The sequence below is a fragment of the Mobula birostris genome, chromosome 1 (assembly GCF_030028105.1).
Source record: "Mobula birostris isolate sMobBir1 chromosome 1, sMobBir1.hap1, whole genome shotgun sequence".
Lineage (NCBI taxonomy): Eukaryota > Metazoa > Chordata > Chondrichthyes > Myliobatiformes > Myliobatidae > Mobula > Mobula birostris.
In genome coordinates this window covers 185,368,460-185,395,815 of record NC_092370.1, presented here as the reverse complement: position 1 = coordinate 185,395,815, position 27,356 = coordinate 185,368,460, and the positions used below count along the sequence as shown (strand labels likewise).

The 27,356-nt window shown below is 40.1% G+C and overlaps 1 protein-coding gene across 4 annotated transcripts in view; it reads left to right on the top strand.

Moving 5' to 3' along the window:
- Positions 1-27,356, top strand: part of hectd1 (HECT domain containing 1) — a 91,386-nt gene that overhangs the window by 7,738 nt on the left and 56,292 nt on the right. For all 4 annotated transcript variants that reach the window (XM_072267274.1, XM_072267275.1, XM_072267276.1 and 1 more), the window contains exons 3-8: positions 19,791-20,025; positions 23,637-23,864; positions 24,864-25,148; positions 25,740-26,010; positions 26,101-26,177; positions 26,369-26,467. In XM_072267274.1, coding sequence (XP_072123375.1) covers positions 19,791-20,025; positions 23,637-23,864; positions 24,864-25,148; positions 25,740-26,010; positions 26,101-26,177; positions 26,369-26,467 — 1,195 coding nt within the window. The remainder of the gene's footprint in view (positions 1-19,790; positions 20,026-23,636; positions 23,865-24,863; positions 25,149-25,739; positions 26,011-26,100; positions 26,178-26,368; positions 26,468-27,356) is intronic.

Below are 27,356 nucleotides of genomic sequence, written 5' to 3'. Positions count from 1 at the left end.
CACTGTACAGAGGGAAATAAATCAGCCATGATCTGCTCCTTTTCCTTATGCGTGGCCTTAATTTCTGATCCTATTGAAAACATAGCTTCTTCATTGTTACAGTGTTCTCCAGGTACAGCACTGCAATATAAACTGAGAGTTCCATTTGTTGTACGTTGTAAAGTAAGGCAGACTTAAAAGTTGATAATAACAAATGCTTCTGAATCTAAATTGAACCCAGTTGCACTCACATCTACTGTAATGAAGTGCTCTGGGAGGCTGGTCATAGCCAGAATCAACTACTGTCTAAGCAAGGACCAGGGCTTGCTGCAATTTGCCTAACACAATAGGTTTACAGTGGATGCAATCTCACTGGTTCTCCACTTGGCTTTGGATCACCTGGACAATAGCAATATCTACATCAGGCTGCTGTTGATTGATTACAGCTCAGTGTTCAACACAGTCATACCCCCAGGTACTAATCAGCAAGTTCCAAAACCTGGGCCTCTGTTCCACCCTCTGAAATTAGAACTTTGACTTCCTCATCGGGAGACCACAGTCAGTGCGATCAGAAATAACATTTCTTCCTTGTACCTCAAAGACAAGTGCTCAGCCCACTGCTCTACTCTCTATGCACCCATGACTGTGTGGCTAGCCACAACTCAAATGCCTTCTATAAATTTGCCATTGCCACAGCTATTGGCAGAATTTCAGATGGTGGCGAGGAGGCGCACAGCTGCTGAGCCGTGCTGCAGCAACATCCTTGCACTTGACAATAGTTGGCCCACACACTACGCACAGCAATTCGTAGAAGGCTTGAGTGTTGCAACATGCTGCCGCAAAACAAACAAATTTCAGTGACATTAAACCTGATCCTGATTTACCTGTGTTTCTTTGGCTTACCCATGTCTTTGATTTTACTGAGGATAATATGTTCCAGGGACTTGGAGGCTATTCACAAGAATGAAATTGGCTTAGAACTTCATGGTCTGTAAATCGGGCTACCAGGTTTGATTGTGACACTGAATATTTACATCTTGATTCCATTGTATTGATGATGATTTTAACAATTGTTGGACCTTCTTGGTTTGATGAAGATGGCCATGAAAGCAAAGTGTTGAAACTTTTAAATGGGTCTGAGGATAGAAACAGTAAAATATTTTGAGTTAATTAGAACTGAGAAAAAGTTAAGTTAAAAAGAGTGGTGAAGCCTGATCTGTGATAAAGTGTAGGGCCAGAGAAATTGTATAACACAAATGATGATGGGGTCAGATGAAAGATGTGTTAAGCTGTAGCAATGTGCTACACACAGAGCTAGAGATAACGACACGCAGTCTGTAAGTCACACTCGAGACTTGTTTATTCAAACTTCGCGGCACTGGCTTTTAAACAGTTCCCCTCCAGCCCTCTCCGGGTGGAACTGACGTCAGAGGTGCATTACAGAAGTCTCTCCCCGTGCGCGGGCTATTTTGTGAGCCTGTTTGCTTGTGTAAAAAGTGGGTTGCCACATAACCCCTCCCCCCCCCACCCCAGCGTTGGGGGTAAGACGCCGATCTCCGCTCCGGTGTCGGCCAAGAAGTGGGGTCCCGACTGTTTGTCCCAGACATACAGGAGGCTGTCCTGTGGCCAGCCACCGTAGCCATTAGCGGCGGCTGGCCCTGGTGTTTCCCGGGACCTTGCAGGATGGGCGACAACGGCGGGCTTCTGTGCCCCACCGCTGGTGGTAGAAACACCACTGTTCATTGGCCTCCTCACTCCTGCCTCTGGGTTGTGTGCGCTCCGTTGCCGGGCCTGGTCTGGCCTGCTGTTGGGCGCGTGGCTTGGTAATCTGTCCGATGGATGCCCCGCTCTCCCTCTTGGCTTTCCACAGCACGTCTGCCCAGGCCGCCACCTCCTGGGGGTCACTGAAATCTGCGTCGGCCAGCAGCAGATGTATGTCCTCGGGCAGTTGTTTAAGGAACGCCTGCTCAAACATGAGGCAGGGCTTGTGTCCTTCAGCCAGGGCCAGCATCTCGTTCATTAATACTGACGGCGGCCAGTCTCCCAAACCGTCCAGGTGAGGCAAACGGGCACCTCGCTTACGCCGTGAGAGGCCAAAGGTCTCTATGAGCAGTGCTTTGAATGCTGCATATTTGCCTTCTTCGGGGGGGGGGGGGGTGACTGTATGAAATCCCCAACCCGTGCGGCTGTCTCCTGGTCAAGGGAGCTCACCACGTAATAGTAACGTGTGAAATTTGAAGATATCTGCCGAATCTGGAACTGGGCTTCTGCTTGGTCAAACCACATGCGTGGTCGCAGCGTCCAGAAAGTTGGCAGTTTTAGCGAAACTGCGTGAACAGGTGAAGAGTCGATCGTCTTTGATCCAAATTCCGTTTGCACCACCGGGGTCACCAGTGTAGTGATGTGCTATACACAGAGCTAGAGATAATGACACGCAGTCTGTAAGTCACACTCAAGACTCGTTTATTCAAACTTCACGGCACTGGCTTTTAATCAGTTCCCCTCCAGCCCTCTCCGGGTGGAACTGGCATCAGAGATGCATTACAAAAGTCTCTCCCCACAGTTTGCTTGTGTAGAAAGTGGGTCGCCACAAAGCTATGTTTGGAGGAGGTAAAGATTGGATAAGTGGAAGGAAGTCTGAAAGTTCCACAGAGAGGGAAAAAACTTGGTTAATGTGAGATATAAAGCTGATTAATCTGGTATGCCGCAAGTTCGATCCCCTGATTTATTGGATGCAAGCAAGGGTGGATGGAGGGGGCTTTGTCCTCGATCATAGCAAGGACTAGGCCTGAAGCCATGGTGTCGCATGTTCGGAGCTGCTCAGGGTGAGGCCTTGAAGTCATTGTGCTTCACCCGAGGCAGTGTGGCATGGCTTCCAAACGAAGTCTGAGCTGCCCTCCCGGAGTTTCGCTTGCTGGAAGTCAAGCTCTGTTGTAGCTGACTGCAGATATTTTTAGCAGCACTCAGTGGACTTGGGCCTCGAGCTGCAGGGTCACTTGGTTTTCAGTTGCCGGAGGAGAGGTGTCCGAGCCATCGCACTGTACAGGGGGTGGTGTAGCACAGTTGTGACAACTGAAGATTTAAAATGGACTGAGGGATCTGAACTATATACATATGTATTTGTCTAGCTGTGTTTTTATTAATCTATATGTGCTTGTATATGCAAGGACCGGGCCTCAAAGACATGGTGTTGCCTGGTAGGTGTCGGGGGCCAGTCAACAGATGATATTGGTGGGATGGGAGGTCTGGATTCTTGGAGAATGAACAAAGTCATTTCATTTTGCAAAATGATTCTCCAGCTTGACCAGAAATTCGCAAGTACACTCTGGAAGTACTGGTACTACTGCTTCAGCTATCAGAGAGGCTCTTTTGTATACCATAGGTGTTTATTGAGCACGTAATGATAAGAAAGTAGCTTTAGTTATTAATATTGAATGGAACGATGCAGTGCATGATTAAGATGCAAAAGTGGACCCAAATACTTTGACAGAGAAGCTACATGAGCACTACAATGCCTTGAAAAAGTATTCAGCCCCCAACGCATTATTGAAATAAATATTCCAACCAAGGATTTTGGTCAATTTAACTGGGAGTTTTTAGTTGTGAAAAAAACGGAAAAAGCAGTAAAGCATGAAAATCTAAAAATTCAAAAGTATTCATTCCCCTTTGGTCAGTACTTAAATGAACCACCTCGTGCAGCTATTACAGCCAGTAGTCTTTTTGGATAAGTCTCTATTAGTTTTGCACAGCACGATAGAGCAGGATTTGCCCATTCTTCATTGCAAAATTACTCAAGCTGTGCCAGGTTATTTGGGGAGCGGTGGTGGACAGCGATCTTGAGGTCTTGTCAGAGATGTTCGATTGGGTTAAGGTCAAGATTCTGACTGGACCACTCGAGATCAATCTCCTTCATCTGAAGCCACTCCCTGGTTGCTCTGGCAATGTGCTTTGGATTGTTGTCCTGCTGGAAGACGAATTTCCTCCCCAGTTTAAGCTTTCTGGGAGCATGTAGTAGGTTTTTTAATCCAGGATCTCTCTGTTTTTAGCAGCATTCATCTTCCCAATTATCCTGACCAGATTTCCAGTCCCTGCTGTGGAAAAGCATCCCCATAACATTATGCTACCTCCACCATGCTTTACAGTAGCAATGGTATTACCAGTCTGATGCACAGTATTAGATTTACACCACAAGTACCATTTAGTGTTGAGGCCAAAAAATTCCACTTCATATTCATCTGACCAGAAGATCTTCTTCCACATCTTTACAGTATCTTCTAAATGAAGCTTTGCAAAGTCTTGCTGGGCAAGGATAAAGCCAGTGTTTCTTCCTTTCCACTTTTCCATAAGCTCCCATTTCATGCAAGGGTTTAGAGATTGTGGAGCCATGAACTTCATCTGCATTTGCAGCCACTGACATCAGCAACTCGCTCAGAGCGACTGTTAGCGTTACAGTAGCCTCTCTTACAAGTACCATTCTTCTCCGGCGGCTAAGTTTACAGGGACAGCCTGACTTAGGCAGGGTGGCTGTGGTTTAATACTTTTTCCACTTCTTCGCAATGAGCTACACTGAGCTCCGAGGTATACTCAGTGCTTTTGAGAAGGTCTTGCACTCTTCTCCAGATTTGTGCTTCTCTATTATCATTTCCCTGACTCGTCTTGAATGCTCTTTTGTCTTCATTTTGGTTTGGTCTCTTGAAAATCTACCATACTGTTGGACTTCACAGAGAGAGGGATATTTATTCAGGTGATCCTCCAATTTTCTACATCAATAGATTGAGTGTGTTGGTAAGGTAATATAGCACCTGAAGAAAGTTAGTACAGTACTTAGGAGATGAATACTTTTTCAGCTTCACAGCTTCACAAATTAAGTCAAAAGAGCCTCTCTGATAGCTGAAGCAGCTGAAGTAGTACTTAGAAAGGAGATGAATACTTTTTCAGCTTCACAATTGAGGGTTTTAAAATTTAGTAAATTGTTGACAGCATTTGGAATTTTTCTTTTGACTTGACATGATGTACAGTGTTTTCTAGATTAGCTCTAAAAATCATTCTTCAATGTATTTTAAGTTTAGAAAATGTGAAAATAGTTGTTTGGGCCTGAACCCTTTTTCAAGACACTGTGTATTTGCCATTATGCCTGAAACATCGAGAAAATCCAGTAAGTGAAGTAAAGCTATTGCTCTCTACCTACCAGGATCTCAACCACTTTGCTTCTTAAAGTTGCTAAAGGTTGCATGTGATTTGACTGCAGCCTCAATGCTAATGAAACTTGAAAAACTGAATGGAGTTTCCACGGGTCCAGGTGAAGGTTCTCAGCCTGAAATGTCACCATTTCTCTCCATAGGTGCTGCTTGAGCTGCTCAATTCCTCCAGCGTGTTCACTGCTCCAGATTCCAGCATCTGCAGTCTCTTGTGTCTCCAAGTGCAGATATTTGATGCACAAATGCAGAAATTAAAAATTCTGAAACACTTGATTGTAGTTGCCCAGGAACAACCCTGGAAACAAATGAAATGCAGGAATGCAATGGCAAAAGTTTATATGCAGTAAAATGCTTTGAAGTTCAACTAAAATGTACACCGTCATCATGTCCATTAGGTGTAAGTTTTAATGAAATATTGGACTGACACCGTGAGGTGATATTAAGTTGTCAAATCTACTGAAAAGTAAACAGTCATCCCTGTCTGTTGCTCTGTTGAGGGGCAGTGGAGAGGCTGGGTGGGGAATTCAGAAGTTTCAATATGACTTTGTTGTGTAAATAAAGTTATTCATTTAGGTTGCTGAGATCAACTGACAGCAGAATGCAGGCACTGATTGTGATGGTAAATGGGACATTCTAAGTTTGGTTAGTCCAGCAATTGCCTTGCAGTTTCTGTTCAATTAATCAAGTAACAAGAAATTAATGAATGGTATTTCATAGTTTGTCTAATTCATTAATTGTATTCAGAAGCTGTCATTTTAGTTTCTGAAATTATATAGTTGTACTTCCTACTTTTTCCAAATCAAATCAAATCAAGTTTTAATTATCATTCAAACCATACGTGGATATAATTGAATGAGATAGTATTCCTCTAGGACCAAGGTGCATAACATACATTCAAAATAGTGAGAGAAAAAATGCACACATTGTTAGGCAAGAAAACACATGTATAGTCCAAGACCCTGAGCAGCATGCAAATTGATGGTACTGCTCCTGGCAATTCATCCTGTCATTCCACCAGATGATCACTGGAGGGCAGCACCAACGGGAGAGGCTGCCCCCCCCCCCCCGCCACCCGATCATGGATGCTATACTACACTGCCTCTGGCGTCTCCTCACTTGGACTGCAGCAGCAGGCAAGCCCGCGACTTTAAGCCTAGTCCTCGTTACAACTGAGGCCACGCTGCTGCCTTGTTGCCTGTCTTGCCACCAAACAAGGGAAGCAGGCCTGTGGCATCTTATATTATCAATGTCCAACAGGGACTTTTGATTGCAAGTGAAATGCCCAAGACAGTCACAGTTACACTGCACACTCCTTTCGCATACCAACTCCGTTGCCTTCGAGTTGTAGACAGCAACCAGGTCAGCTCCTCCGAACCCAATCCCACCAGTCCACCAGCTTCTCATTCTCCAGTCAATCTGCTGGCTACTCCTTTTCTGGCCTGACTGCTGGCTGCTCCTTCGAAATCACGGCTGGCTCCTCCAAACAACGAGCAGATCGCTGATGTGGTTGACCTGCTGTACACATAGCTTTTGGAGCCCAGTATAGTCTCACAATCATAAATAATACACTTGAAAAAGAAAAGTGCACCTTTGACTTAACCCCGAGAGGTCGCTGTGTTTGAACTCGCCACCTTCTTACCGGAAAATTCATTGAATCTACTTTCTGATTCATTGAATGTGTTCCTGTAGAGGTGTTTAAAATAGAGTTGACAGAGGTGCTTTGGCTTAGCATTGCAGATTTAACAACTGACATTATGTACTGTTTTTTAAGATTTGTTGCTTTGTTTTTTTCTGACATCCTGCTTCTTTGCTAAGACGATGGTCTTTTGCTGTAGGGATTTGTTTTTATCCTCATTGTTGAAACAGGAGGTAGGAATCCAGTTGTAACTGTGAAATGATCTGGGTGCAATCCTACTTAATTTTACTTGAATTGCCTCTGTTGACTGTTGTGCATAACATTCAATTCTTTCAGTTTCTCACTATGTTAATTTGTTTGCTTCTCTGACAAGTGTACTGTTAATTTCAAACTTTCTTTTGAATGATCAGAATCAAGTTGTTCTCCAAATCCTAAGTCTAATGCCATTAGGCAACCCAATTTTAGGATATTAATGCACACAAATAGAAGTGTGAGGAAACTTTGGCATTATCAGATAAGATTGGGAATATTTGAGTATGTAGCATTAGAGTAATATGAATTGAATGTTTTATGACAGATTGTCACTGTTTATAAAAATAAATATAAAAGATCTGTTTACAGAACAGCTAAGTTCTTATTTGGGCACACAAGGCCCATCCTAAATTCACAATTATACTTGTCACAACTCAAGCTAAAAATAATTCAGCAGTGTCAAATATTTATGCCCACAGTATTTGGGCATGAGGAGAGGGGTGGTTCTACTTCATTATACACGTGATTAAAAAGCTGATTTCCTCAACTGGTGTTTTGATATGACAGAAATGTTTTGGCTTGTGCTTATTAAGTATTCAGAGTTACTTTGTGATACAAAGATGGAAAGAGTACGTTTTTGAATAACTAGCATATAAATTTTGGAAATTTGGTTTGTCCCACAGGACTTTTTTTTAGTACCTTTTGCCATCTGTTTACTTTCATTGAAAGAGAAATAATGCACTAGACATCTTCTTCTCCTTTTATGCCCGTGTACTGCATTAAAAACATACACGTTGCTTGCTTGCATGTCAGTTTTCCTTTCTGCAGATAAGGGAAATGGGGTTTAAGGTGTCAAAATTTTATTGGTCTTAGTTTTCAAGGCTTAAAGGTCACTTCTTAAAAGTTTCACAATAACTAGAAATAAAATATAAACCAAGTCAAAAGAAAAACGTGGGGCTATGTGGGAGGAAGGGTTAGAATGATTGTGAAGTAGGTTAAAAAGTTGGCACAGTATCGTGGGCTGAAGGGCCTGTACTGTGCTGTAATGCTCTATGTTTGTGTAGGATTGAGTATATCCGTGGCACTATCTGAACCCATATTTTCTTTCTTTTAGAGAATATTGTGGGAATATTGAATTACTGCAAGTGCTTGAAGCGGTAGTCTGGCACTTAAAATTAGAGTTGTGATCTAGACTAACAAGATTCCTTACATTTATTTCACACTTCATCCAAACTCTTGAAAGCTGTTTTGAGAGAGTGTTAGTGCAGATTTCAAATTTTTTTTTAAGATAGCTGTAGATAATTTTAAGTATGGGCCTTGCAGGAGATATTAAATTGGAATAGTACCCCTTATCTGAAATGATTGGGGCAGGACGTGTTTCGGATTTTGGGACATATAATGCAATAGCTTGGGATCACCATCATATCTGACTCTGAATTTATGTGCTACGAGTAAGCAGTCTTGTTTGTTACACGTGTACTTAACAGCAAAAAATATAAATGGCACAAGGCTCTTGTACATGCTCACCAAGCTCTGTGCATACATGACAGTCAAGACACGTGCATCGAGATGTGCAGTCTATATACACAGTGACTGATGCACGATGCGCTGACAAAAGTCAAGGCTTGGAGACATACAGGTCGAGACAGATCCACCGTACATGTACGCATACATGCATGATGTACTGCATGCATGTCATGATATACATGCATGTGCGTGTATATATACCACTTGTCTCATTCATGGCTCTCAGGTTAACTGTTGACAAGCATGACACAGACTTTAAGGATTATCGTAGCTCTGCAAAGCTTCATTCTCCACTGCCACTCAACCCCATAGTCTCTATGGCATAGCGGGAGGCAGGTAGTGTTCTGAGGTCATCTCCTTGCCTCTATGCACTGAGAATGTGACTGAGAATTGGGCAAGAGTGTGATCTACCAAAGCGCGAAAAGTCACAACCAAGTTGCAAATGAACCTTACCATCTGTTCCAATTGCAAATTTTTGCCTTGGGAATTTTGTCTTTAGGGTGGATAGATGTCGCTGGTCAGGCTGTTTAATTGCCATATCTGTGAATGATTGTTCCTATCCATTGAGGAATTGCATGCAAGATGCCAACTGTCGGTAGCAGGTTCTATAGGAAATGGATTAACACATTTAGTTTGTGCATCCTCCCTGCCATTTACCCAAGGAAGAACCATTTTGCAGGTGTATTTCAAAGAGGGGTGATTAACTTGTTCTGGGTGTCTTTGGTACAGTGTGGGGAGAATTTATTCTGCATCTAACCAGTGTTCTCTGTTCCACAAGAATGATGAAACAGTGTAGAGGGAGCTTAACTCTGTGTCTCACCCCGGGATTTACAGAAGGAGGAGGGAGGGAACAGAGGTGAGTCTGTGGTCAGGAAGAGTTCTCTGCCACCACTACCATGACCCAGTTACAAGGATGAGAGTAAAGAGGCAGCCATTAAAGATTGGCTCATGGAACTGCCAGTTTATTTAGATGATGGAGACACAAAAGGGAGCGTTGTACATATTATGAAACTGTATTTAACTTGCTCATAATAAGCAATGCACGATTTGAAACTTCATTTTCTGTTGTAAATCTGATAAATTTTCCCAAGACAAGCGGACAATGAGAAGATGGGATGTAAAGCAGCACTTTTGCTGTGTCCTGTGCTCCTCCTCCACGGCTGCATAGATTGCTGTACAGGTTTTGCCTCTAGTAATACCAGTTTTCTGTGTCTGTTTTTTTTTTTGTTTACCGATCCCACACAAACCGTCTCTCCAACACTTCTTTTTGATCCCTCATGTTTTGTATGTGTTGTCTTGTGATTCATTAAAATACCGCCAATGAAATTGAATCGAGTAGGACTTTTAATTCCGTATCCCAGAAGCAGATGTGAGTCTTGACGAAGAGTCTTGGGCCGAAATTAGGGGAAAAGGGAGGTGCTTGAAAAGTTCCTCTGTTAAGTATGATTATAGAGAATTCCTAGGTACTTTACAAGTACATCAAGAACAAGAGGACAACAAGTGAGTGAGTAGTACGACTCAAGAATCAAGGAGGGAACATGCGCTTGGAGACAAAGGAGGTGAGTGTCATCTTAAATGAGTATTTTGTGTCAGTATTTAAGAAAGAAGGAAGTGGAGAAAGGGGAGATCAATGTAGATTAGTATCAGTGATCAAACAGTGCTAATATAATATGGCATTTTGAGATAAAGAAGATATAGTGTTGGGTTTATGAAAGAACATTAAGATGCAGAAGTCTCCAGGGCCTGACAGGATATACCCAGGTTATTGAGGAACAAGCAATGAGTTTTCTGGAGCCTTAACCAATATTTTTGTGTATATCTCTCTCTATCAATGGAGGAGGTCCTGAAGGACTGATGAGTAGCTCATTTTTCTTATTGAAGAAGGAAAATGGGGATGATCCTTGTGAGTCTCATGTCAGTGGTAGGGAAGTTACTGGAGAGGATTCTTGGGGATAGGATATGTGAGTCGTTTGAAGATACAAACAGCATGGCTTTTTGTGGGTCAGGTTGTGCATTATGAACTTAATTTAGTTTTTTGACCAGGTGACAAACATGAGTGATGCAGGTCAAGCTGTGGATGTTGTTTCCATGGATCTTACTGCAGTGTTTAACAAGGTCCTTCATTGGATGCTCATGCGAAGATTAAGATGCATGGGCTCTACGGTGAATTGCGGTTTGTATTCAGAATTGGCTTGCTCATAAGATAGTGTTATGGTCAGTGAGACTTATTCTGGCTGGAGGTCTGAGGCTAATGGTGTTCCACAAAGATCCATACTGGGACAATTGCACTTTGTGATTATATATAAATAACCTGGATGAGAATGTAGATGGATGAGTTGGTAAGTTTTCAGGTGATACATAGATTGGTGGTGTTGATGGTGTAGAAGAGTGACAAAGGATACAGCAGTATATAGCTCATTCATACATATGAGGGGAGAAATGGCAAATGGAGTTTAATCCAGCCATTGTGAGGTGTTGCATTTAGGGAGATTGAACATAAAGGGATGGTACACTGTTCATAGCAAGACTCTTAACATTGCTGATGTGCAGTGAGATATTGGAGGTCCAGTCCACAGCTCCCTGAAAGTGGTAAAGAAGGAATAAGGCATGTTTGTCTTTATTTGTTGAGGAATTGAGTTCAAGAATTGGGAAGTTATGTTGCAACTTTATAAAACTCTATTCAGGCTGCGTCTGGAGTATTGCATTCAGTTCTGGTTGCTGTATTTATCTAAAGGATGTTGGGGTTTTGGAGAGGTTGCCAAAGATGTTTGCCAGAAAACTGCCTGCATTAGGGGGCAAGTGCTATAAGGAGAGGTGGGGTTATTTTCTCTGTAGTGGCAGATGTTGAAATGAGATCTGTTAGAGCTTTATGAGATGAATAGATAAACAACAATATCTTTTTCCCAGAGATGGAATGTCCTGTACCAGAGGGCACACTTTTAAGGTGAGGTGATATGCAGAGTAATTTTTTTTTGTTACACAGAGTGGTGGGATGGTGGTGGAGGCGGATATAATAAGACCATAAGACATGGGAGCAGAATTAGGCCATTCAGCCCATTGAGTCCTCTCCTCCATTCCATCATGGCTGATTCTGGATCCCACTCAACCCCCTACATCTGCTGTTTCGCCATATCCTTTAATGTCCTGACCAATAAGGAAACTATCAACTTCCTCCTTAATTATACCAACAGACGTGGCTTCCACTGAAGTCTGTGGCAGAGCATTCCACAGATTCACTACTCTCTGGCTGAAAAGAAACTTCTCTTTACCTCTGTTCTCAAAGGTCACCCCTCCATTTTGAGGCAGTGCCCTGTAGTTCTGGATACCCCCACCATAGGAAACATCCTCTCTACATTCACGCTATCTAGTCCTTACAACATTTGGTAGGTTTCAATGAGATTCCCCCCCCACCCCGCATTCTTCTAAATTTCAGTGAGTACAGCCCAAAAATGGCAAATGCTCCTCATATGTTAATCTCTTATTCCCGGAATCATCCTCGTGAACCTCCTCTGGATTCTTTCCAATGACAAGACATCCTTTCTGAGATACGAGCCCAAAACTGTTGACAATACTCCAGGTGCAGCCTGACTAATCTTAAAGGCTCAGCATTATCTCTTTGCTTTCATATTCTATTTCCCTTGAAATAAATACTAACATTGCATTTGCCTTTTTTACCACAGACTCAACCTGTAAATTAACCTTCTGGACGTCTTGCATGAGGACTCCTAAATCTCTCTGCACCTCTGATGCATGAACCTTCTCCCATTTAGATAATAGTCCGCGCTATTGTTCCTTTTACCAAAATGTATTATCGTATATTTCCCTACACTATATTCCACCTGCCACTTTTTTGCCCGTTCTTCCAATTTGTCTAAGTTCTGCTGCAATCGCATAGCTTCCTCAGCACTACCTACCCCTCCACCTATCTTCATATCACCCATAAACTTTGCTACAAAGCCATCGATTCCATTATCCAATAATGGAATTGATAATAGGCATTCAAGATGCTCTTAAGCACATGAACGTGCAGGAAGTGGTGGAAGGATATGGATATTTTGCAGGCAGAAGGGATTAGTTTATTTGGGCAGTTGGTTACTAATTAGTTCAGCTCAAGTTTGTGAATCAAAGGGTTGGTTCCTGTGATGTTGCATGTTCTACGCTCTCTGATGTTACTATTCTTTCCTAAGTACACATGCCTGCGCACACAAGTGTGCATACCTTGCGTAAATCTGAGGTCCTCAGATGCTCAAGTGAGAAGTAAAATTGCATGAAGATATTGATACTGGGTTGTGTGGCTGCCTAGTTGTTTTAACAGAGATTAATTCTATGAATTGAGTACAGATGGATATGTAATTTATTTATGGAGGTGGCAATCATTTTTTTCTGTATTGGAATCTCACCTTGGATGCAAAATTACTTGCTAATTTGTAGTGTGGAACATAATGGGGAACAATTATTTTCTCCTTAATCGCTTAGATGTGTATTATGTATCATGGATAGTTAGTGTTGGTTTGGCATTTGTTGTGCTTAAGTCTATTTCATGCTTTTTGGTAATCAGCGTCTCCTGTAGTTTTTTCTGTTTGTTCATTTTGGAGTAGGAAGTCTGTCTTTGTGTGGATCTCTTTCACTGAAGACCTTGGGTACAGCTTCTAAAAGTTAGTATTTTGGAAGTAAGAAAACTACTGCAATTTTACAAACTGCAGTAGTGTTGTATTCATCTGTCTATTGCCTTGAGTCTTGACGGTTTGTCTTTCTTCAGTTCTAACATGCACCTGGTTGGCAGGCTATTAAGAATTTTGGATTATCACGAACCTAAGCCTAAACAGGTTTAGTTATTTGCATACCTGTCTATTACAATGGGTTGATGTGGTTCCAGGTTTGTGGTTACCTTTTATTTTGCCCCATGCATTAGCACAACCACCTAGACCAGGGGTCGGCAACCTTTTTGCCTCTGTGGGCCGGATCGCGTATAAATGAGTGGACGGTGGGCCAGATAAATGCCACAAAAAACATGAAATATGGGAATTATCCATTTAAATACATCTGGTTATGTTTTGCCTCAAATTAATGAGTAATGTAAGCTAGAAAATCATTTGTGCTGAACCAAGGATGCCAATTAGTAATCAAAGAACTCAGTTTAGTTGCAATTTATTTCAATCAAGGCATCTTTTGAATCTATTAAATGGACACAAAGAATTTTTAAACATAAAACGTATGAACATGATGCATTGAATGTTGGTAAATTAAGTATAATAAAAAAGAAAATTTTAATGCAAACAATGGATAAATCAATGTGAAACTTGATGCTGTTTGTTGCTTGAAAGCTTCTCAATATTGGGTGTCAGACTTGTTGATGCCAAGAGCAAAACGTTATCCAGATGGGCATCAGTCAATCTTGTTCTCAAATGGTTCTTGGTGTGCTTCATTTTTGAAAATAATTGCTCACACAGATAAGTGTTGCCAAACAATGACGCCATTGTTTTTGCCTGGTCCACTAAGTTAGGGTACTTCTCACTTGGATGAATATATTTTCTATAGAAGTCAAGCACTGACATATCTTCGGAATGAAATTTCGATCTCAATATGTCGTCACACTGTATCTCAATTAATTCCATTTGAAAAATTTCTGATGCAGTGTCCACTTCCACATCAAATGGAGTAGCAAACAGTTTGAACTCATTTGCATGCAAGCGAAAATCAGCAAAACGAGGTGAAAACTCTTTTTTCAATTCTTGCACCGTATTCACAAAAATTCTTGGATCTTGTGCTTTATGTTTTTGAAAAGTGGGAAAATGTGCACAATTTCCTTTTTGAAGCTGGTACTCCCACAATTGCAGCTTTCTTTCAAAGGCTACAATATGACCATACATCTCATGTATCAGCTGATTTTTTTTCCTTGAAGTTGTAAATCCAAGTTATTTAAATGAGATGTAATGTCCACAAGAAATGCCAAGGTTGCAAGCCAATCAGGATCACGAAAATGTGAAGCATCCTGATTTTTGCTTTCAAGGAATATTGCCACCTCTTCATGCAATGCAAGTACTCTTTCCAGCATTGACCCTCGGCTAAACCAGCGTACATTGCAGAGATAAGCCAGGTCCCCATATTCTGCCTCCGTATCCAACAAAAACTGCTGAAACTGGCGATGATTCAATCCACGAGATAGGATCAGATTCACTGCCTTCACAACAATGTCCATAACATCCTTTAATTTCAAAGACTTGACTCATAATGCCTCTTGATGGATAATGCAATAAATTTTAACCAGTTTCTGTGCAATTCCAAGGTTTTCCATTTGTCCTTGCAGCAATGCGTTGATGCCTTTTTTCTGTCCCACCATTGCTGGTGCCCCATCAGTTGTGATGCCAATTAGGTTCAACACTTTGAGTTTCATTTCTGGCATCATTTTCAACAAAGCTTCAAAAATGTCTGCTCCAGTAACCATGTCCTTCATAGGAGTTAATTGAATAAACTCTTCAAAATTTGAGAAGTTGAGGACACTCCTCGCATAAGCAATGCAAGTTGAGCAGTGTCTTGCAAGTCTGTGTTGTCATCAAGTGCAACTGAAAAAAAATAGCAGTTCGTTGCAGGCATCCCTTAAACAACTTTTAACATCTGCTGACATTTCTTCAACTCGCCTTGTGGTCGTTCTTGCTGACAGGCAAGATGCAAATAAAGATTTCTTTTCAGGACAAACAATATCCACCACCGTCTGTAAACATTCTTTCACAAACTCTCCATCTGTAAAAGGCTTCATCTTTTCTGCAATACGTTTAGAGACTTTGCAGCTGGCATGGGTATTTCCTTCATTTCACTGTTTTTCTTGGCAAAAAATGACGTTTATTTTCCGAAATTAGCCTTCATTCGCTCAACTTCATCTTTCCTTGCTGCCCAGTAAACGTGTTAACATTTCCACTACGGTGGGTCTCGTAATGTTGCCTGATATTTGCCAGCTTCTTCTCAGCAACATTTTCTAGGCTAGTGGTCACCAACCTCAGCCTTAGTGGAAGGCAAGATCGACCTACAAAATCGTTCAAAGAAAAAACAGCTTAGAATTGTATTTCCAACTTGAGGCCTTTTTTTTTTGGCCTAATTGTATTTGAAATACATAAAATGCTTTTGTCAAACTTTCAAATTAATTCAACCAAGAAAACACTGTAACTAGCATATCAAACAGGCCATAGCTGTCTTTCTTTAAGAATATTACAATACTTCATACCTTTTGTAGTACCTTCTACTTTGAAAAAGGACCACTCGACAACTTCATGTCCAAAGGAACAACTTTATCTGGGATGGCAAAACCAATGCGGTGGAGGGGTTTATACACACATGCGCAGAAAAGACCGCAAGTAAAGCCCTGCAACCCCAGAAACAACCTCTGTTTACAAACAACTTTCTGTAGCGAGAGTATTGCTATATTACCATCATCCTAATTGGTATTATCTTTATAATGCTCACATTACAACATTTCTCCCCCTTTAAATTCCAACATTCCCCACACCGAGGAGGGAGGAGAAGATGGCAGTGTGCATGGCCATTCCAAATAATATCGTATGTGTAACTAGGGGCCGTGCACAAACCTGGTTTGTTGGAGACAGCCGTGAGAAGCACAGAGGAACACCTGGAGAAACTTCGGAAATGCCCGCTTCGCTGCCGCTGCTACTGTGTGATTGAGAATCTCTGGAGGGGAAGGCCCCAAATCCTTGGCTTTGCCTATTGCCTGTTGCCGGGGCCGGGGTTGAAGCGCTCGGCAGAGATGGTACTCGGTGTCGAAGAGCTGGTCAGAGGCTCGGAGTTTTCGGACAGACTTGGAGTCGGACTGTGGTTGGATGCTTCCAAGATGCTGCATTGGCAAGTTTGCGGCACTGGAGGTTCACCGTCTGCGTGAGATGATGGGACTTTCGAGAGACTTTGAGACTTTTTAACCGTGCCCATAGTCTGTTCTTTAGCAAATTACGGTACTGCTTTGCACTGTTGTAACTATATGTTATAATTATGTGGTTTTTGTCAGTTTTTCAGTCGGTTTGTCATGTGTTTCTGTGATATCGTTCTGGAGAAACATTGTATCATTTCTTAATGCATGCATTACTAAATGACAATAAAAGAGGACTGCGTGTCCTTATAATCTAATCTAATATAAAAGAACTGGGAAACAAAAAACAGTGGTGTCATTAGCTTGCGTACCCCTGAAACTTATACAAGTGTCTCAGTAACAGTTTACCAATAATCTAATCTAATCTAATATAAAAGAACTGGGAAACAAAAAACAGTGGTGTCATTAGCTTGCGTACCCCTGAAACTTATACAAGTGTCTCAGTAACAGTTTACCAATACAAGACACCTGAAATATGTGGCAGATTCAACATTCAGTCTGTCAGGAGGTTTGCGAGGGCGCTGTGCTGCAACGGTTTGTTGACTTGCTGTCTGAGATAAAGAAACGAGGAGCACGAGGAACTGTCAGATGATGCGTGGCTACTGGATTTAGGGTTTCTGACAGATCCAATGGCTAAATTAAATGCACATAACAACGAGCTCTTGGGAAAAGACTGACACCTGCCCCACCTGATAAGCGCAGTAAATGCGCTTAAGGCCAAGCTTGGTGTTTGGATTTCAAATTTAAAGAACAGGAGGCTGACACCCTTTCCGAACTTGGAGAAACTGTTATAGGCCATCAAGGAAAAAAATGCTTTTCACCCCGAGCAGTACTGTGCTTACCAAGACAAAGTGGCAATGGAATTTGATTGGCGTTTTGAGGAGTTAAACGTCATGAAAGATATTGCTTCATTTATTTAAAACCCATTTCTGCCGATCGATATAGAACAGATAGCAACCAAATTCCAGCAAGTATTTGGTGTGCCAAGTGATATTGAAATGCAAATAATTGATTTGCAAAATGACATCGAGCTTAAAGCAAGATCAAGGGACGGTGACTTTTGTGGGCTTGTCAGCAGGGGGAAGTTTCCTCATCTCACCACAAGTGCACTAAAAGTCAGTGCCTACTTCGGATCAACTTATCTGTGTGAAATTGCATTTTCATAGATGACAATTATTAAATCTAAGTGCAGGAGCTGTCTTACTGACAGACACCTGGCAGACTGTCTCAGGCTGTCTGTCTGTAGTTATGAGCCAAATTTCAGGGAACTAGCAGAAAGTATTCAGCCCCACTCATCACACTGAGTGCAACAGTCAATTTTTATTCATTTATTTTTTTTCATGTTGAAGTAATATTAGAATTAAATAAACTTAGAATTAAAGGTGTTATAATGTGAACATTATAAAGATAAGTTAATACTAATTAGGATAATAATAATATAGCAATACTCCCGCTACAGAAAGCTGTTTGTAAACAGAGGTTATTTCCGGCGTTGTGGGATTTTACTTTCGGTCTTTTCTGCATGTGTGTATAAACCCCTCTGCCGCATTGGTTTTGCCGTCTCAGATAAAGTTGTTCCTTTGGGCATGAAGTTGTCGAGTGGTCCTTTTTCAAAGTAGAAGTTACTACATATGACTCACATATGTGCTCTAGGGGTAAAATTTGCTTTTCCATCAAAAGGTTTATCAGGAATAATGTATTTGTGTATTTATTTTTCTTTTTTTTTTGGTATCTACTGGGAAAGTCTCAAAGATCGACCGGTCGATTGCGATCGATGGCTCGGCGGCCACTATTCTAGGCAAATGAGACAAACTGGTTTCCCAGCTTGCTTGATGAAGAAGTAATCTAGTGTTAAAGTGACTTGGAAATTTGGCACTCAGTGTCTGCCTTCCTGCATTTTGCATTCATTGCCATTGGAAATTTTTCTTTGATTTTATTTCAAAAAGCGAGTTATTCAACAAGTATCGTAGCACATGTAAATATCTGGATATTTAGCGTGGATTTCTTGTTAAAACACAGTAACGCTGTTTCTGTTTACAAATTTGAAGAATCCCATCTGAAAACCTGCGCATGCACGGAGGGTATCTAATACATATTAATAAGGTAGTCTACCTTCCCGTCATTTGTATATACCAGTGTTTGGTTTGGAAAAAAATGGAACGTGGGGCCAGTGTAACAAGAGGCCATGCATGTCCATCAGTGTGGTCGCGTGAAACACTCAGAATAAGGAAAATTCGCACGTGGGCCGGATAAGCATAGTATCCCAATACTTGCTCGCAGGCCGGTCAAAATACCTTTGCAGGCCGGATCTGGCCCGCGGGCCATAGGTTGCCTACCCCTGACCTAGACCATAAAGTGAAGCCTGATCATTGTAATTAAGATCTTCAAAGATTATACCTCAATGGCTTCAAATGAAGGAAAAACTGTAATTCATGGGCTTTTCTCCCCATCACTGAGGTCATCCATTGACCTGAGAGGGAAAAATACTTTTTTTTTTTAATAATTCGAAACTGCACATAGGAACATGAATGGAAAGACTACTTACAAATTTGTGGACTAGCATAATGAAACAACTTTGAGTGCTCTGGTTCATAATGGACAAATGTCAAGTGTTGTAAATATATTGGGAATATTATTACAGAAATCTGGAAAGAAAAATGATTTTTATTGAGGTTTTTCACTCATGTTTCTATCTTTAAAATTCATTTTCAATTTTTTTTGAACCAATACCATTACATTTTTCATTGTGGTTAGATACATTCTAATCAAAGTAGGGTGGTTGTAATATATTTCTTTAACAGGGATTGTGTTTTAAAATCCTCTAAATAGAAGACCATTACAGTTCAGTAATGCAGTATTCCACACATTGTTAAAATTGTAAATGTAGCTGTGTTTTTGGATGTTGTTCCCATTTACCTCTGTCACATTATGTTTTCTTTGGGCAGCCTTCTGATTTTTTTTTTAATAGCTTGTTTCTGAATCTAACAAGGTTAACGTGTGGAGATGAAGGTTTGATGGTTGAATTGAAATTTTCCTTTTTACCTTTATACTTGTGCAATTGATGAAGTGGGCTGTTTTAGATATGTTGATCGTTTAAAAAGATGCTTCATGAAGTCTTGCCTTGTATAGTATGAGTGCTGTGTACCAGCAGCCTTCTGTTGGCTTTTAAGCTGAAGTGCTTCCTTAATATAAGAGTAAGGTGATATTTTCCTATTGCCATCTTGAATTTCCCTGTTAATAAGAGTACAAAAAATGATTTAAGTTTGTGACAGTATTTTCTAAGAAATTAAATCCATTTAATTGTATTTTTGTTTGCTTTTTGTAGGTGCCCACCTCGTACTTTTCTACCAGCTCTATGCAAAATTTTTCTGGATGAAAGTGCTCCTGATAATGTGTTGGAAGTGACAGCCCGTGCCATTACATACTACTTGGATGTGTCTGCTGAGTGCACACGAAGGATTGTTGGAGTGGATGGAGCAATTAAAGCACTTTGTAATCGTTTGGTTGTAGTTGAGCTCAATAATAGGACTAGTAGAGATCTAGCTGAACAATGTGTAAAGGTAATAATTGTTTCTTCTAATTGTTTGACTGTGGCATTATTTATAAGGAACTGCTTTTGAGAAATGATGGGAAATTGCTTTCCATTTCTAAATTCTGGAGTCAGGTGTAATCCCAGTCTGATCTCCAAACTTCAGAAATACTTCCATGTCAGGAAATTTTAATTGTTAACTTAATCAAGAATTATTTAACCTGGTGGAGTGGAACCTGAGGCTTCTATACCTCCAACTTGATGGTAGTAGTGAGAAGCAAACATGGCCAGGATGGTGGAAGTCTTTGATGATGTTGCTTTCTGTAAATATGGGGAGGGCTTTGCCTGTGATGGACTGGGCTGTATCCATCACATTCTGTAGCCTTTTCTAATCTTGGGTGTTTCTATACCAGGCTGTGATGAAACTAGTTAGGATACTCTACACTATTCATCTCTGGAAGTTTGTCAAAGATTTTGGTGACATGCCAAATCTATACAAGCTTCTAAGGAAGTAGAGATTCTGTCATACCTTCTTTGTGATGGTATTTACATGCTGGGCACAGGACAGATCCTTTCATATATTGATGTCAAGGAATTTAAAGCTACTGATCCTCTGCATCTCCATTCATCTAACAAGGACTGGCTCAGGGACCTCCAGCTTTCTTCTGTAATTGGTAATCAGTTCTTTGGTTTTGAGTGTGAGTTGTTATTGGGCACCACCTAATCAGATTTTCAATCTCCTTCCTATATGCTGATTTGTCACCACCTTTGATTTGGCCAACAACAGTAATGTTGTCAACAAACTTAAATGCTACATTGTGTAGTGTAATAAGTATTAAGTGAGTATGGTAGGGGGATCTAATGTACATAACTGTGTGGAGCACCTGTGCTGATGGTGCGTGTGAAGGAGGATGATGATTTGTGGATAACATCTCATTAGAAATCTGATGACATGCACATATGGTTTATTAGTTTAAGAAGCAAAGGTTGGTTCAAATAAAAAAAAATCCTATGGCATTCAAGAATATTGATGTTGACAGTTACATATGGTACTTTGATGTGAAGTATAGGTGACTGAATTGTAAACAAAAAGTACTCATTGTTTACATGTGAAATTAAAAAAATGGGTTAAAGTCTACCTGTAGTCTTTCACTAGTGTGGCTTGGTTTCTGAAACCATGGTTTGCACTTTTAGATGTTGATTGAAAATCGGTGCTGCATCATTCTGACATCTTTGATATAACATTAATTCTAACTTTTACAGTTTTCTTAGTTGAGTTCCAAAATAGTTCTTTTTATCAAAAACGAGAAAAGAGCATCAATCAGCACCAGGGTGGTACACCTCCTTTCACTCAGATCACGGCAATCTATCTAAATAAGCTTTATATCCTGTGCTCTACCTTTTGTGTTATATTTCTTTTGGCGACAAACTACAGACAAGCATCGCGTTGTTGGGAGTGGTTACATTCCTAGAAACCCAGTCATTATTACAGTTTTCCAGACACAAAGCTGCATCATCTGTACATGTATCAAAAAATGCAAGTTGGGAAAAAAAAGTCTTCATGTTTTTAACATAGGATCGAATTTTTATTCCGTATCCCAGATTTTTTTAGTAGTGATTTGTGAATTCCCTTGGGTCAGATTTCCAATAACTGAATTGCCATAACTTGGGTTTCATTTTTAGTTATATTATCTCTGTTAGGAGTTACTTGTAGTTGCAAGAAAAAATTTGTGAAACCCTTGCAGTTACCTGGTTTTCTGTATTAATTGCTCAGAAAATGTGGTCTGATCTTCATCTAAGTCACAATAATAGACAAACAGAATCTGCCTAAACTAATAACACACAAACAATTGTACTTTTTGGTCTTTATTGAACACATTGTGACAGTCCAGGCTGGAAAAAGTATGTGAACCCTTGTATTTAGTAACTGGCAGAACCTCCTTTAGCAGCAATAACCTCCACCAAAGTTCCTGTAGCTGCTGATCGGTCTTACACAATGGCGAGGAGGAATTTTAGACCATTCCTCTATACAAAACTGTTTCAGTACATCAGCATTTCTGGGTTACTTTACATGAATAGCCCTCTTCAGGTCATGCCACAGCATCTCAATTGGGTTAAGGTCTGGACTCTGACCTGGCCAATCCAAACCACAAATTTTCTTCTTTTTAAACTATTCTGTTGTTGATTTATGTATGTTTCAGATTGTTGTCTTCTCGCATCATCCATCTTCTATTAAGCTTCAGGTGATGGACTGCTACCCTGCCATTCTCCTGTAAGATGTCTTGATACAATTTTAAATTAATTGTTTCCTCAACAATTGCAAGCCGTCCAGGCCCTGAGGCAGCAAAGCAGCCCCAAACCATGATGCTCCTTCCACCTTGCTTCACAATTGGGATGAGGTTTTGCTGTTATCCTCCAAACATAGTAGTGTCTATTTCTGCCCAGAAGTTCAACTTTTGTCTCATTAGTCCACACAACGTTGTCCCAGAGGCATTGTGGAATATCTAGATGGTCTTTTGCAAACTTGAGTCGTGCAACAGTGTTTTTTTGGAGAGCAGTGGTTTCCTCCGTCCGTGGTGTCCTACCATGAGCACCATTTTTGTTCAGGGTTTTTCTTATCGTGGACACATGAACAGAGATTTTAGCAAGTTCTCCAATCACAAACTGAGTTCTAGAGATTCCTGCAGGTTGTTTGTTGTTACTTGGGTTCTTTTTCACCTCTTTCAGTATTGCACGTAATGCTCTTAGTGCGATCTTTGCAGGACACCCACTTCTAGGGAGAGTAGTAACAGTACTGAATTTCCTCTATTTGGAGACAATTTCTCTTACTATGGACTAATGAGCACTCAGGTCTTTAGAAATGCTTTTGTAGCCTTTTCCAGCTTCATGCATCTGTACAATTCTTCTTCTAAGATCCTCTGAAAGTTGTTTTGATGGAGGCATGGCACACTTAAAGAGATCTTCTTGAGAAGAGCAGGCTTTGTCAGTAAACCTGACTGTGTGTGTCTTTTTTTATAGGGCAGGACAGCTCTACAACCCAAACCTCCAATCTCAACTCATTGATTGGAACACCTGACTCCAAATAGCTTTTGTCGAAGGCATTACCCCAGAGGCTCATATACTTTGTTGCACGTAGACTGTGATTGTTTAAATGGTGTACTCACTATTGATGAGAAGAAGTACAATTGTTTGTGTGTTATTAGTTCAGGCAGATTGTGTTTGTCTATTATTGTGACTTAGATGAAGATTAGACCACATTTTAAGAGTAATTAATGCAGAAAACCAGATAATGGCAAAGAGTTCACAGACATTTTCTTGCAACTGTATGTCAATCATTAAAGGAACATGTTACTGGTGTGTCCAGCAAATTACCCATCACCATAGCATTTGTAAAGTTGGTGGTTAACTGGAATTTTAGCAAACATTCCCACTTTGGAATATTAGAATAGCAAGAATTTGATATTTAGGCCTGGATGCTGCTTTGAGAATTTCTTGCATTGATGTCCTGACACTGAGACGATGTGACCTTTTTAAAAAACCACAACTAGGGTCTGAATGAGTTCTGATGGTTTTTTTTCTCTGTTTAATTTGTCAACCATCTTTACAAAATTCACTATTGACATTTAGTATTTAATTTTACAGGTACTTGAACTTATATGTACTCGAGAATCAGGAGCAGTATTTGAAGCAGGAGGCTTAAATTGTGTGTTAACCTTTATCCGGGATAGTGGCCATCTTGTGCATAAAGACACACTACATTCTGCAATGGCTGTAGTTTCCAGACTTTGTGGAAAAATGGAGCCTCAGGATTCATCACTTGAAACTTGTGTGGAATCCTTATCTAGTCTATTGAAACATGAAGATCCACAAGTAAGTAGAATAAAGAATCAAGCATTCACATTTATCTGATAATCTAGGTAGTAATCTTAAAAAAAAAATCTGGATTGATTGTAGCAACTTTAATAGTTTTCTCATTCTCATTGAGCACCTTTGCTCCATCCGCTGCAAAAGACAGAATCTCCTGGTTTCAATTTGACTTCTTATTGCAACGTATCTGTCCATAGCCTCTTCTATTGCCACAATGAAGCCACACTCAGATTCCATCTGAGTAGCTCTCAACCTTATATCATGAAGATTGATTTCTTTAACTTGTGATAATCTCTCCCCACTCTCCTTTTCCCTTCTATTTATCCATTGGCTATTCTGGTTCTCCCCTCACTCATCACCTCCTTATGATGCCCCTCCTTTCCTTTCTTCCATGGTCCACTGTACTCTCCTAATGGATTCCCCCTTCAACTCCTTACCTTTTTCACCTATCACCTCCCAACTTCTTATTTTATCTGCCATTCTTCCACCACCCAATTTTCTCTCACCTGGTTTTGCTTATCACCTGCCAACTTGTACAGCTCCCCCTCCTACATTTTTTTTTTCTGGTTTCTGCCCCTACCTTTCTAGTCCTGATGAGAGATCTCCGCCTGAAAAATCTCCATAGATACTACTGGATGTGCTGAGTTCCTCCAGCATTTTTTTGAGTTTTGCTCAAGATTTCCAGCATTTGCAGGATCTTTTGTGTTTATTTCCATACTTCTTTTCAAAATGTGTTCTTGCTGGGCCAAGATCCTTTTCTTTCCTCTGAGGAATGAGTGTTGGCCTGAAGTTGAGATAGTTTGATTTTATTATTGGGATGAACAGGAATCAATTTTAAACCAAAACTACTTTGTGCTTTCCAGAAAGATTCTTTAAGCCTATACTTATGCGTGGTAATTCAGCAGCAGAAGATGGGATTTTACTTTGACTACTATCTTTGTTTTTATTTTGAAGTCACATAAGTTTACTCCAAATAGCAGTTGTGTCTTTTCTCTATTTCAGGTGTCAGATGGAGCTTTGCGTTGCTTTGCTTCGTTGGCAGATCGATTTACTCGGCGTGGAGTTGATCCAGCTCCATTGGCAAAACATGGATTGACTGAAGAGCTTCTTTCTCGTATGGCAGCTGCAGGTGGTTTAGTGGCAGGAGGGTCCTCATCTGCTTGCAAGCCTGGCCGTTCTTCTACAGGAGCGACTCCTAATGCAGCTGATTCTAAACTTAGTAATCAAGTATCAACAATTGTTAGTCTACTTTCAACACTTTGCAGAGGCTCTCCTGTTGTGACGCATGTAAGGATTCAGCTGTTTTAACATCCTACTCAGCCATAGTTCTACAGTAATGAAAGAAAAGCAAAGGGATGGTTGCAACAGATTTGCATATTATTTTGCTTTTTGGAAAAGAAGTCACAAAGCTATTGTTTCATATGCATTTTAATTGGAGAATGTTGCAGATGTTTCTAATTGGAGAATGTTGCAGATATTTCTAATATAGATTATAAATGTAAACAGTACTTAATTCACAATCAGAATTCCATATTATAATTTGCAATTGTAAATTAATATAATTTATATTTCTGTGTCAATTATCTCAAAATTCTGATTGAACAATTTATATCCAACTAGTAAATTTATAAAAGCTTGTAAATTTACTGAAGTGAGATTTCAAGCCCAATATTCACCAAAGTGGAGATATGCAAACAGAATGCTTTATCAACTTTGGTTTTATATAATGTGTTTTTGTAATTCAAATTAAAGCAGTTACCTGTATTCTTGGGCCATAGAAAGCCATGGTTAATGAGGTTTGTAAAGCTTATTGCCCTGTCCTCACATTTGTTGTTTGATTTCTTCATTAGCAGATATTAATAGACATTTTCCCCTTAGGATTTATTGAGATCTGTACTACCTGACTCGATAGAAAGTGCACTACAAGGTGATGAAAGATGTGTGCTTGACACGATGCGATTGGTGGATCTACTTCTGGTATTACTTTTTGAAGGACGTAAAGCTTTGCCAAAGTCTAGTGCTGGTTCCACGGGTAGGATCCCTGGCCTCAGGAGGCTGGACAGTTCTGGAGAGCGTTCTCATCGTCAGCTTATTGATTGCATTCGTAGTAAAGACACTGATGCATTAATAGATGCCATTGATACTGGAGGTAAAATAATGTTTGCTGAGAGGGAACTACTTTTGTTGTCAAGATTTTTTTTTCTCCCAATCTAATTTTTTTCCCTTTTTTTTGCATTAGCTTTTGAAGTGAACTTTATGGATGATGTGGGTCAAACCCTTTTGAATTGGGCTTCAGCTTTTGGAACTCAAGAAATGGTAAGCAAATCCTTCCATCCACTTTTGAAAGTCTGAGCTCCTATGTAATAAATATTTCATGTGAAGGATAAAATTAATATCTAATACAGTACCTGTCATCCTTTTGGTCAAATTAGATACAAGCTAGGGACAAAAAATATAATGTTACACAAAGTATTGTGTAGGAATATCTCATCAAACTATCTTTTCAGGTGGAATTTCTGTGTGAGAGAGGTGCTGATGTCAACAGGGGTCAGAGATCCTCATCTTTGCATTACGCAGCTTGTTTCGGAAGGCCACAGGTTGCAAAGGTTTGATTGATTCTTCTCTTTGAGTTAATTGTTGTGAACAAGAGTTTAATTGATGGAGGAAAGACAATGTGATATGAAGTCATTGTAATTAATCTAGATACATTTCCTGATATGTTTATTCACATGTCGTTATGAAGCAAAAGTTTGACAAGAAAATGGGATGTAAAGAGGGCACTAGCAAAGGTCAGAATTAAGCAAGGGTTCTCTTCATTGCTGTTTGTGGATTTCCATTGGAATTATGTTGGCGTGAATACTGTGTGAGAGTTCATTTAAATAGCTATGTTCTAGTTTCTCTATGAATTACATACTTGTCATCTATACAAATGTATTCCAGCAAAAGAGTTAAGGGACTATATGGGAAAAAGAACTGGAAGAATTTGGAGCAATTATTGAAGATTGTTAAATTGTATTATTACATTTTGCAATTGTGTTTAGGTTTTACAAATTATTACATAACATGACAAGTGAAGGGATCATTTAGGTTGAGGTACTGTGAACCGATTTTCTAGTAAACTTTGAGGATGGATATTAGCTCTTTGAAGTGAAAGAATAATCAAAGATTACTGGTATGTTTAAAGAAACCTATTTGAGAACTATAATCATATTTTTGATATGATGACTGAAAGGGTAGATAAAATAATAGATTTTTAAAAATGCTGAGTCTTACTATTTTTTTCTGATAATGTGTTTCATTCTTTAAAAAATCACGTATTTATCATAGGATTAAAAAGTAGATTGGGTCATTAGTTTAGGGACAAAAAACTGCTCCAAAGAATAAGAATGGTTGGATGCTACTTAGATCAGACGGGTACATAATATGATGCAATCCAGGGTCATTGTTGGTTCTCTCTGTTTGATGTGGATTAATAAGATATTCACATTTTATTTT